Below are 12,775 nucleotides of genomic sequence, written 5' to 3'. Positions count from 1 at the left end.
GTTTTAGAATGTTCATGTCAACACGTCCAATGTAGACTGCCTCAAGCCGTTGCCTCATGTCGCGTCAACAGATGTACCTGGTGTAGACAGGGTGTACAGTACCATGTTTCTGACCTTTCCAGACAGCCAACCACCAGTCTTTTCAATGGTCCATTCGACTACTGAATGCGTCAGTTTTACCAGGCCATTCCACGTTAGTCAAGTGCGCATCACAGATCATCTTTATTTGAATGTTGTATTTTACCCCGTATTTTCTGTAATAAAACACAATTCAAGGCAGATGGCCTTTGGGAATCGAAAATATCACGAGCCAAGAAATCCTGGCTGTCATTATAAGTATGTTCCCTCCGTATGATGCCATAGGAAAGACTTCCAAAAGCAGCGCATCCATTCCCAATATTTTCCTTTTCACAGCTTATATTTTAATGCATTTTCAATTAGTTACGTAAAATTAATATAGCCTATCCTATTCTATAAAACACCTCGCAATCTCTCTCGCTCTCTCTGGGTTCATGATATCAGACTAATGCACTTGTGATTTTGCCCATGTAGCAACACTCAAACACTCATTCATTCCCAGAACAGACGTCCATGTGTTCTAGAAGCTTCTGTGTGAGAATAAATCACTGCAGAGCTTCATAGAAACAGCGGCATCAAGTTACCTGTGCATAGAGCGACATCTGTCATGCTGTCAAGACACTGTTAGGTCAGCTGTCCGTATGTTTTGTTAAGGGTAAATTCACATCATCACATTATATGTACATAGCATGGTTGAAAAGCATTTTATGTTTTTTTTTGTTTTTTTTTTTTTCACAAAAAGCATTTATTTTAATGGGAGAGTATCTAATGTTTATGTGGGAATAGTTAAAAAAAAAAAAACAAATGTTTTGCTCCAAACCTGTATGCTGTTGGAACACAAAATGAGATTTTTTTGAAGGATTTTTACTCGCTCTTAACAATACAATGACAAAACTCCAAAAAGTACAAAAAACACCATAAAAGAACCAGAAAATTACAGTAGTTACTTTGATTCGTGCTCTAAATTCCAAGTCTTCTGAATCCATACAATGGATCTGTGTGACAAACAGCCCAAAATCTAAGTTCCGTATTCATGGAAAATCTTCTACTCTGCTGGTCGCAGGACCTTTCAGATGACAAAAACAAAAAACAAAAAACAACTGTAAATGTAAAAAAAAAAAAAAAAAAAAAAAAAAAACGCTTACTGTAAATTCTTGAAAATATAGTATTTGAGAACTAACGCGTTAATGATGTAAAATCTGGCACAACACATTATTTTAATTTTTTTTGAACATGACTTTTAAATGATTCAGCAGAAGGAAACATTACCAGTGTATAATGGCCTACATTTTTTCTGACACAAAGCTATCGTATAACTTCAGAATAGGGCTGCTCGATTATGGCAAAAATCAGAATCACGATTATTTTGGTCAATATTGAGATCATGATTATTTAACATGATTACTCATTGACTTTGGAAACATTATGCATTTATTGAACTTGGAGTTTAAAAAAAACTTGTCTTTTTAACAGTGCATTTCCCTGAACTTGAAATGTAAACTGCACTAGGAAGGGGAAGAGGCTATTGTCATATGATAATTATTTTATGTTACGTATGGTATTCAAATAAAGGAAAGCCTCCATCGCCATCATTTACAGCAGGGGTGCTCACACTTCGATGGAATGAGATGTACTTTTTAATCATGTTATTGCAGCAATATCTACCATGTACAATAAAGGCTATACATTATCACAATAACAAAATTTCAGTAGTCGGTAATGAAATTTGACAATTCTCAATACCAGCTTCAAAACCACAACAAATAATAACCTTAACTAATATTCAAGTTGTTAAGTAATTAATCAAGACTAGTAAACAGTCAGTAATAAAATAACAATAAAAAACAGCTATTAATAGAAATACAAAAAATACAAATTAAGAAAATTCAGTGCTTTTGTAACAGCTTTAAAAGTTTTTAACAGCAGTATCAATTATTCAAGTAAACATTCAGAAAAAATGCAACATAAAACTACTACTGGTCTTCACTCAATGATTATAATACATTAATACTTTTTAAAGCTACTAAAGTTACCCAGTCAAGAGCAGTGAGTGTTTTCTCGTTTTCTTGTTATGGTTGTTTGATTATTATAATGACACACTACACTAGACAGCAGCAGGTCTATTAGCTTACATTTATTCTTACAAGCAGGGCCGTAACCGCAATATACATTGAGGGGGACAAGTCCCCCCCAATAATCAGATATGGCCAGATTGTCCCCCCCAACAATTGATATCCCTGTTGCTGTTCTGCTGCAGTCCATTACACGTCTAGTTGTCATTAAGTTGTTGCAAGAATAACATAAATGTTTAAAAAAAAAAAAGTTTTTAGCGTGCTCAGTAGTCTAACACCGTTCGTCAATGTCATTTGAGATAGCCAATCAAATCGATGAAGGTGGGAGTTGCGGGACTCAAGTTTCAGAAGCTAAACGGAAACCTCATGGATTATTCCAGCACCGCGCATCAGCAAGCAGTTCAGATTAAGAGTGTCTGTGTAATGTGAGATGAAAGTATCTAAATATGCAAAATTTGAACACTGTTTTATGATTAAAATGTTGTACCAACCGAAAGTAATTCCCAAGGGTGTAAACTTATCTATTTAAGTTTAAGCAGCTCTATTCCATAGAATAACAGTTTATAGTGAGCAGGAGCTGTCAAGCTTCATAAAGTACAAACACTATAAAGTTCAGTATTTAGACATCTTAACAGCAGTCCAAATGACTTGTGCACTATGTTCCAAGCTTTCTGTGTCCATAGAAAAGCTTAGTGTTGTACTGACTACTTTTATGGTATTTTACTGATGATTATTTTTTTCTCTTTGGACCTTGACAGCAGTGGTCAATATGAACAGTTTTTGTATATAAAAGAGCAGCATTCGGGTTCTCGCAGAATAGACTGTGTTAAGATTCTACTGGGGGAAAAAAACACAATGAGGCACAACTTTAGGAGAGTAAATAATTTTGTGTATTTTCTTTTGCTAGCCAGCTGATGTCATGTCACTTTACAGATACATCAGTGATGAAAAGAAATTCAAATTATATTCGTCTTTTCTTTGATACAGCATAAAAAAGAAAGAAAAGATGACTGAAACAGGCATATTGCTAGCAATGCAGACACAGTGTTTGTCTTGTACTGTGTGAACTTAAAAAAAACAAAAAACATATCTTTTAAAACCAAGAATTATCAAATTTTGGTCGCATTTAAAAAACTTGAACACATTTAAAGCCTTTATTCAGAAAATTATAATTTTATTGCCTTTACTATTTTAAAGGACTGAGGACCATTATATTTGTGACCTCAACACCCATGACCCCCAACCCCCAAAATGGTCTGGTACCCCCCTAATGTTCAAGACATGGTTACAGCCTTGCTTACAAGTCTGACATTTCTCCGCTGTTTACATTCACTTTAGATATCACTCTCTTTGTTTACATGAATACCTCACCAAGACAGGCATTTTGGCAGAATTTTGAAATGTATTTGACCGTTCAGGTGTGAATTAGCGTGAGCATTTTCTGTCAGTCAAACAGGGCGCAGCTGTTACTAGATCACTAGCGAATTATAAAACTATGTGCTCTGGATTACTTTCAACAGCAGAATAAGAATATGAACTTTCTAATAAGTGACACAGGCCTAGGCTATCTCAAATATAGCCGTTTTTAAAGTCCGGTCGGGCAAGTAAAATTCTCTTTCACCTGCCCCTTCAAAAATCCACTTGTCCCGGACAAAAGTTAATTTGGAGTCCTGATTAAATATTGTACAAAATTACAGAGGACTCATGTCGATTAGTTTTATGGTGTTTTGGAGCTTTGAGGTCACTATGAAGTGTAATTGTATGGAAAAGTGGAATGTAAAGATCCATTTCTACATTTCTCCTTTTGTGTTTCACAAAAAAAAAACAACAAAAAAAAACATACAGGTTTGGAACGACACATGGGTTATAAAATTATGACAGTATTCTTTTAAATCTAAAAGTGTACGGCCATGTGTATCATTACATTAGAGTTTATCTCTCGACATACTCATGAAGTGATAAAATGTCTTTATCACAACTTTTTGAGAAAAAAAAATCAAACACCAGTATTTTGTGCGGGTTATGACTTTATACACCTCTGCCTTTATACTGAGACAAGATCACCAACACATAGAGCAAAAATTTTCTGAAACCATTAGTAATGAGACAGCGAGAGAAGCTTCTCACGCTCCACTGAGTCACATAAACTGCAGCAATTCACATCTTCCTTACACTCATCAAAAGGGTGAAAACACTCCCATGTGGTGCAAAATTCTTGCCATGCATGCAGCAAACATGATGCACTGCTATAATTAAATGCAGTTGATTAAACAATTACATGGTGATGGAAGCGATGTTGAGAACTCAAATGCTGGAATTTGTAGCTAATGCACATGTCAACTGTGAGGTCCAATCATGCAAATAAATAAATAAATCAATAATAAAAATTACTTCCCTTCATAATTCCCATCACACAAAAATGACACACAGACAAACCTGGTGGCCATGAGGGGCTGCACGGAAGCATTAGTTTGGCTTTGCTTCATTCATTCAGATTGGCTGTGGTGCGAGGATGGGGTGATGTAAGGAGGACAGGAGAGGAGGCGGAGCTACCATCTCTGAATCCAGCATCCCTTCTGTTCTCTCACTCAAGCTTGCACGTTCCTTCTAGATGTTCTTTTCTTTTTGCCTTCTCTGTTTCCGTCTGTTTTGTCTTGGTTAGGTCTCTCTGTTTCTCGTGGTCAGGAAGGGCATGAGGATGGTGAGCTGTTGGCGTGAAAAAAAGCTGCTGCGTGGTGCAGTGTGGCGGCTCGGTTGATTTAATATTCATGGAGTTCTTGAATGAAGCTGCTCACGTCAGCAGGTGGCACGTCAACAAGCCAGTCTCTCACTCTGTACCCCTCCCCCCATTCAACCACACCCCTCCCATTTCTCTCTCTCTCTTTCTCTCTGCCTCTCACTCTAACCAGTCTTTGCAGTCTACTCCTGTCATGCATACACCGATCAGCCACAACATTAAAACCACCTGCCTAATATTGTGTAGGTCCCACTCATGCTGCCATAACAGCGCCAACCCAGAATGCTATTCTGAGATGATATTCTTCTCACCACAATTGTACAGAGCGGTTATCTGAGTTACCGTAGACTTTGTCAGTTCAAACCAGTCTGGCCATTCTCTGTTGACCTCTCTCATGAACAAGGCATTTCTGTCCACAGAACTGCCACTCACTGGATGTTTTTTGTTTTTGGCACCATTCTGAGTAAATTCTAGAGACTGTTGTATGTGAAAATCCCAGGAGATCAGCAGTTACAGAAATACTCAAACCAGCTTATCTGACACCAACAATCATGCCACAGTCCAAATCACTAAGATCACAATTTTTCCCCATTCTGATGGTTGATGTGAACATTAACTAAAGCTCCTGACCTGTATCTTCATGATTTTATGCACTGCACTGCTGCCACACGTTTGGCTGATTAGATAATCGCATGGATGATTGTTGGTGCCAGACGGGATGGTTTGAGTATTTCTGTAACTACTGATTTCAGAATGCTTGTATGTCTATTAAATATGCTTTTATACACATATGTTTTACAAATATATTATGGACTGACTGTATAATTTAGAACAGTACTGTATTGTCAATAGACTAAAGCAGTAGTTCTTGGTGGGTCAACAAATTGGTCACAGGCCTGTTCTAATAAGGTCACGGACAGCAGGGAAAAAACAATGCTAAATGCAAATACTAAATAAATAAAATAAAATAAAACTTTGACAAAATGAGTGAAATTGAAGCAGTATCCAAAAGTGCCCCATTGATTTGCACAGGCTATGATGTTACATAGCTTCAACTGTGATTACCATATGTTATGTTATTAATTTTGCATTATGTTTGGCCTATTGCAATATTAATACAATTAAGTGAAATGTTTAATTTTGAGGCCATTTTTTTTTTCATTTTGAATGATAAACAATTTTAGCTATCAGACATAAGATTTTTATCTGACTGACGATAAAACCCATTAGACTTACACTGAAGGAGGTCCCTCCTTTTATCATACAAACCATAGCTAGAGATAAAAATGGAGAATTGGAGGTGAGCTCTTTTGACTTGGCAGTAAGCAGCTACCTAGCAACTATCCAGAGCACCCTAGCAACCAACTAGAAATGTCCTGGCAGCCACATAGAAATACATCAAAAAACACTCAGCACCTTAGCAATTGCTTACCCATGCCTTGGCAACACCCAGAACACCCTAACACTGTGGTGGCGAGTTTTGCAATTTGACTCTAAATATATATTTTTTCCTTCAGCTCCTATTCTAGAAATAGCACTATGATCCTGTTAGTGTGCTAGCGTGTTTTTAAGGGCACTTTTAAGAAGTTTTGTCTTAGTATACACTTCTGTAGACCTAAATTTAGCTTTATGAAACACAGAAATCATTTAAGACTGCTGATTTTTCTCCCAAGGGGACAGAATGAGTGGTTAGATGTTCAGATGATCCTGAGCATGTGATCTATGTGAATGTCTGCAGTTAATCCAGGATGGACTTCAAAGACATTATTCATTAATCTTAAAGTTCACGCTTATTTAATTTACAAATTTAAAACCATGACTTGCACTGCACACAAATAACTAATATTGGCATTATATTCATGTGGTTTAGCCAGAGGGGAACTGGCCCCCACAGTGAGCCTGGTTTCTCCCAAGGTTATTTTTCTCCATTAAATAGCATCTTATGGAGTTTTGTGTTCCTTGCCACAGTCACCTTAAGCTTACTCGCAGGGGTTCTAAATACAATTATTATTTAATAATTTAATTTCTATACACATTTTACAATCATATTTAATCAAACTACACAATGATCACTTTAAGACATTATAGATATTACAGTTTCATTTTTTTTTTTTTACATTTTTTTTATGCATGATTTCCTATAAAGTTGCTTTGAAATTGTTGTGAAAAGCACTATACAAATAAAAATGACTTGACTTGATATAACACAGTCCAATCAGATAAGAGTCTGTTTAAATCAGGGGCTAATTATACCAGGGTCTAATCAAAGCAGTGCCAGATTAAATCAGTCAGATCAGATCTGAGTCTAATCAAGGTATAGTCAGATAAGGAGGTGGTAAGATCAAATCAAAATCAGATCAGGGTCAGATAAGATCAGAGTCAAATCATATCAGAGAAGCCGGTTCAAACTGTGGTCTGTTCAGACTTTGATCAGATTAGATCAGGGTCAGATCAGGACCTGATACATGTAGATAAGTGTCTCATTAGACTAGGGTCTTAAAATCAGATCAGAGTCCCATCAGATTCAAATCAGATTGGATTATTGTCAAATTAGATCACTCTTAGATCAGAGTCAAAACAGATCAAAATTAAATCCAAGATCCAATAAGATTAGAGTCAGATCAGATCAAATCAGATGGGTCTGAACAGATTGCAGAATCTGGATTAGAGTCAAGTCAGATCACGGTCCAATCATATCAAAGAGATCAGTTAAGGATTGGATTATATTTGGAGTCAAAACTGCAGAATAATCAAGAGATTCACAATCACAACTTCTCAGAAATTTCTAAACTGTAAAAATCTGAATGTTTCATTTGCATCTGAATGTTCCATGACTGATCTATTTACTGTAAACTGCCAAACTGCAAGTTAAGAAAATAATGTCTAAAAGAAGAAGCATTGAAATCAGTCTGATCTAGACTGAATAATAGCAGAGAGCATCAGAAAGAGAGAGAGAGAGAGAGAGAGAGAGAGAGAGAGAGAGAGAGAGAGAGAGATGAGAGCACAACTCTGCTTAAAATAGTCCTGTAATCTGCTTTTCAACTATCTCATTCAGGACAGTAGAATACATGGAAAGTCATGTGCCTGAGTCTGTACTACTGCAACAAATCAGTAGATAAATAAGCACATGCAAACTTTTGGGATCATTTACGCTTTTTTTAAGTCCCTTTCTAAATTTCTACTATTTTGTAATTTAATGTAATCTGGGGACAGCAGAATTTTACAACTGTCAAGAATCCTTCCATTTATAGTCACTGGCCCACGTAAACAGACAACTCTTGTTTATTTTTCGATGAGGATTGGTCAAAGCTTTCTCCTCACCCAACAGCAGATCAACATTCTGCTTATTGTCACATATAATCACTGGTGACTTTCTAATAGGAAGATTAAATATGTTTACTTATTGATGATGTAGTTTGGTGTATTTTAAAAACAACAAAACAAAGTTTATGTGATTATGTGGATATCAGCCAGTAAGATATTTGGAAAAAATTGGGCCTAATGGGCCTAAAACATGTTTGTCATCCAATAACCACATAATGACCCCAGTCAGAGAGGAATTCACACACTAAAATGTGTGGCATGGAATAATCAAACCTCTCTAGCCTTTTTTCATTGAAGTTGACAAGAATATAAGCGGTTTATCAAATCAGAAAATGTTCTGATCATTTGCAACTGGGCAAAAGAGTGGCAACAGAGTGCATCTGTACTGAGAGGTCACAATATAACTCAAACAAGCTGCATTAGTGCAGTTCCTCTGGGTTCCTCAAATCAAAAGTCCAGCGTTTTGTTTTTCAAAGGTCATGAATAATGTCTCTTTAAAAATAAACTCTCTTGAACATTCATGTCCACTGACTATTAAGTCTGTAAAAGTAATAATAATAGATAAAAAAAATTCGTATTATAAAGCAACCTTTCTCCTGGAAAACATTGCATAGAGAAATTAACCCTATATACACTCACTGAACACTTTATTAGGAAGACCTGTACACCTAAATGCGATTATCTAATCAGTCAATCCAGTGCACTGCATAAAATCATGCAGAAACAGATCAGGGGCTTCAGTTAATGTTCACATCAACCATCAAAATGGGGAAAAATGTGATCTCAGTGATTTTGACCTTGGAATGATTGTTGGTGCCAGACGGGCTGGTTTGGGTATTTCTGTAACTGCTGATCTCCTGGGATTTTCACACACAAACATTTTTAGAGATTACTCAGAATGGTGCTAAAAACAAAAAAAAACATCCAGTGAGCAGCAGTTTTACACTTTTATGATAATAGAGGTCAACAGAGAATGGTCCGCATGGTTCGAGATGACAGAAAGGCTATGGTAACTCAGATAACCACTCTGTACATTTGTAGTGAGCAGAATAGTATCTAAGAATGCACAACACATCAAACCTTGAGGTGGAAGGGCTCGATCAGCAGAAGACCATGTCGGGCACTTTATTAGGACCATAATGTTCCTAATAAAGTGCTCACTGAGTGTATTTACATTTACGAACCCATGATATTGGCGCATTTGCAATAGGAAGTACATTCTATGAACACTACGGAATGCTAAGAGCTAAAGGACATAGACATCATATTGAATCGATATCTTAAACCAGGATTCTGCTAAATGAATAAATGTTAATGGATTTTTAATCCGGAGAGAGATGGAGATGCAAAGAGAGAGAAAGCGTAAAATTGTCAAAAGCAACCACATGGAAATAAAAACAGTAAATTATCAGATTAGATGAGGGATTCATATATTATATATTCAGAATAACACCTACTGTGTCAAACTGAAAATAAATGTGGCTCTTGTGTTTACAACCTTTCACTGCTGTAAACACACAGATGGACTCAGTGAGGGAGTCTGATCCAAGGACACACTCTGATCAATTACCAGCATTTGGACAAGTGTCCCACCAAAGGACACAGCAAAATACGGATACTGAGACTATCCACATTGTTACTGCAGAGCAGCTAATCTGCAGATGTCCGTACAACTACCTGAATGAAGCCAGCTGGTAGGAAAACATTAGCAAAAAAGTGCCTTGGTATTACCTTTTTTTCAGGGACATGTATCATGGGAATTCCATGGTATACTTCGAAGTATCTTGAAGTGTCATGCAAATACCATTGTACAAAAGCAACAATGCATAGCAGCTAGACTCTAAATCACCATCAACATGTTAGCCTCAGTCACCATTCACTTTCATTGGATCTTTTTTTTCATACAATACAATTAAATAGTTACTTAAGCTGACATTCTGCTTAACATCTTCTTTTGTGTTCCACATAAAGAAAGTCATACAGGTTTGGAACAACATGACAGTGAGTAAATGATGAAGAATGTTCATTTTGGGTGAACTATCCCTTTAAGTTTTGAGACCCAAAGCAAGAGACCAAGAGTAATAAGACCAAGGCAACGTTTATGTTGTCTTGAGATGTCTTGTGGTCAAGACTCCATCTCTACCAGAATTAACATCCTAACAACCAGGTCTTCATAAACACAAGATTTATCAACTGCTGATCACTGGAACAGATTTTCAAGGCAAGATATCAACACAAATTTTGCACTTGTGATGTTTATTATCAACATAAAATATAAAAACAGAAAATCTGAGAATCTGAAATTAATGCATGAAAACTGCACTGTCACTATTACTCTAAAGACTAATCTGCATAAGTATCCTGGCCTGAACTCAGTGCCACTAAAATAAGCTTCCACTATCCAACAGGGAAGACTCATTCTGCCATCTAACAGAGTTACATAAGCATTTAAAAAAGTTTAACATTACTGTAATATCACAAGACGGAGCCTTAGAATTTACAATCATCAGACCAAGTCGACGCTGTACTAGGTTATTGAAAGAAAATGCACCAATATGTCACCGCAGTTCTCAGACAGCGACAGATAGAGAGACAGAGCGCTTTTACTGTACCGCACAATGCAGGTATTTAGGATGGAGGGATGAATGTGGAGAAGAAACCAATTTTTTTTGCCTCCTGTGTTACAGTGTAACTTTCCACTAAAAATATCAGAGAACCAACAGGAGGAAACACTCAAACAAACAAACAAACAGACAAACAAACAAAAATATCACCGTGGAGTGGACAGGAGAAGGAAAAGGAAGAGGAAAATGGAGAGGAAGAGGAGAGACAACAGAGAAAGGTAAGGAAAAGGAAAGGAAAAGTAAAAAGGAAGTGGAAGGGGAAAAGGAAAGGAAAAGTAAGAGAAAATGGAAAAGGACAAGCAAAGGAAAGGAAAGTAAGAGGAAATGAAAGGAAAAATTAAAAGGAAAAATAAAGGAAAAGGAAGAGAACAAGGTAGAGGAAAGGAAAAGGAAAAGGAAATGTAAGAGGAGAGAAACAGCAAAGGAAACAAAGGTAAGGAAAAAAGAAACTGAAGAGGAAAAGAAAGAGAAAAGGAAAGGAAAAAGGAAGAGGAAAAGAAAGAAATGAAAGGAAAAGGGAAGAGGAAGAGGAAAAGAAAGAGTAAAGGAAAGAAAAAGAAGAGGAAATGGAAAAGCAGAGACGACATGACAGCAAAGGGAAGAAAGGAAAGGACAGAAAAAGGAAAGGGAGGATGAGAAGAGATGGTTTTAGTCAAGCATTACACCCATTAGTGACTGGTTGGCAAGAAGAGGTAATACCCGTTGTCTGTCTGTCACAGAGGAGATCTTACCAGGCGAGTTTGAAGCCTTTCATTAGTGCAGTACGGGTTGTCCTGATCCCATATTGTCATCTTCCCAATTCACGGGCCGCCTTTCCCAAGGCATCCCGAGCAGGTGGCTGTTAATCCGTGTCAGTTCTGTTGATCCCATGGCCGCGACTCAGAACGCTTCATTCAGCTTTCTGTCCTTGGAATTGTCATACTTCCACATCCTGTGTGTATGTAAACAGCAGCAGCTCATGTGCACCTCTCAAATGCAGCAGCCTCTCTCACTCTCTTTTCCTGCAGATGAGGGCATGAGCTGCTCTTGTCACAATCCGGTGTGCATGGAGTATGCGCAGTTCCCTTAAGCCCCTCCCCTCGGCTCAGTACAGCATGCTTCCTTCCTGACTCAAAGAGATTCCTGTCTAGAGCTTACTGCTGCTGCAGTCTGTGGGAGAGCATGTGTGTGTGTGCGTGTGTGTGGGTGGGACTATGGAGCTTCAACAGCTGGTCATCTAATCCCTTAATATAGGATGGACAGTGAATACTGCGAAAGTGTGTTTGTGTGAGTGGATATGAGAAATATATTGTATGGTGCCTTGTTATTTCAGTTATTTATTTTGTTATTTAAGCTTCAATATGCCACACACACAAACAGATTTCAGATTTCATTGGCCTTATGCAGTACAATTTATTGTCCCTCAAAACACATCCATACATGAACACACATGCATGTGTCAACACAGTTCTACTTTCAACTATTTGTCTCAATGGTTGTTGTCGCTCATGTGGCCTCAAGTTATCTATCTTTACAAATTAATGACTTCCAATCTAGAGAACTAGACTACTATGTTACTCAACAAAATGCACCAACACACACAGACACAAGCAAAACATAAAACACATCTATTAAAACCCATATTTGGTCATATAATTCCTTGTTCCATTGTTTAATTATCATAAAATTCATGAACATAAATAATGCACCCAATAAAATTTCAGCATGATGCCAGTCACGAAATCAGCCAATCAGAGTGTGCCACTGTCGTAGCACTGGCCAATCAGAGCATTTCAAAGTGGTGCTGAATGGACAGCTCCATCACAGGCTCATCAGAGCATCTGAATTGAACATATCACAGCAGTTTTATCTGGAACTAAAATGTATAAGAGACTCCAGTGATGTGAAACTTTTTTTAGATCAACTAAAAAATGTACACATTGTTATGCCATTATAGATTA

The 12,775-nt window shown here is 37.2% G+C and overlaps 1 protein-coding gene across 5 annotated transcripts in view; it reads right to left on the bottom strand.

Annotated features, from left to right (window-relative positions):
* gramd1ba (GRAM domain containing 1Ba) overlaps positions 1-12,775 on the bottom strand; it is a 67,666-nt gene that overhangs the window by 32,131 nt on the left and 22,760 nt on the right. Inside the window, exon 1 of one of the 5 annotated variants that reach the window (XM_051685298.1) lies at positions 11,567-11,808. The exons of 3 other annotated variants lie outside the window; for them this stretch is intronic. In XM_051685298.1, coding sequence (XP_051541258.1) covers positions 11,567-11,589 — 23 coding nt within the window. In that variant the 5' untranslated portion in view covers positions 11,590-11,808. Of the gene's footprint in view, positions 1-4,586; positions 4,613-11,566; positions 11,809-12,775 lie in introns of those variants that run through there. One more of the 5 variants, XM_051685297.1, reaches the window with a different exon arrangement.

The sequence above is a fragment of the Myxocyprinus asiaticus genome, chromosome 43 (assembly GCF_019703515.2).
Source record: "Myxocyprinus asiaticus isolate MX2 ecotype Aquarium Trade chromosome 43, UBuf_Myxa_2, whole genome shotgun sequence".
Lineage (NCBI taxonomy): Eukaryota > Metazoa > Chordata > Actinopteri > Cypriniformes > Catostomidae > Myxocyprinus > Myxocyprinus asiaticus.
This window is presented reverse-complemented; position numbering and strand designations above follow the sequence as displayed.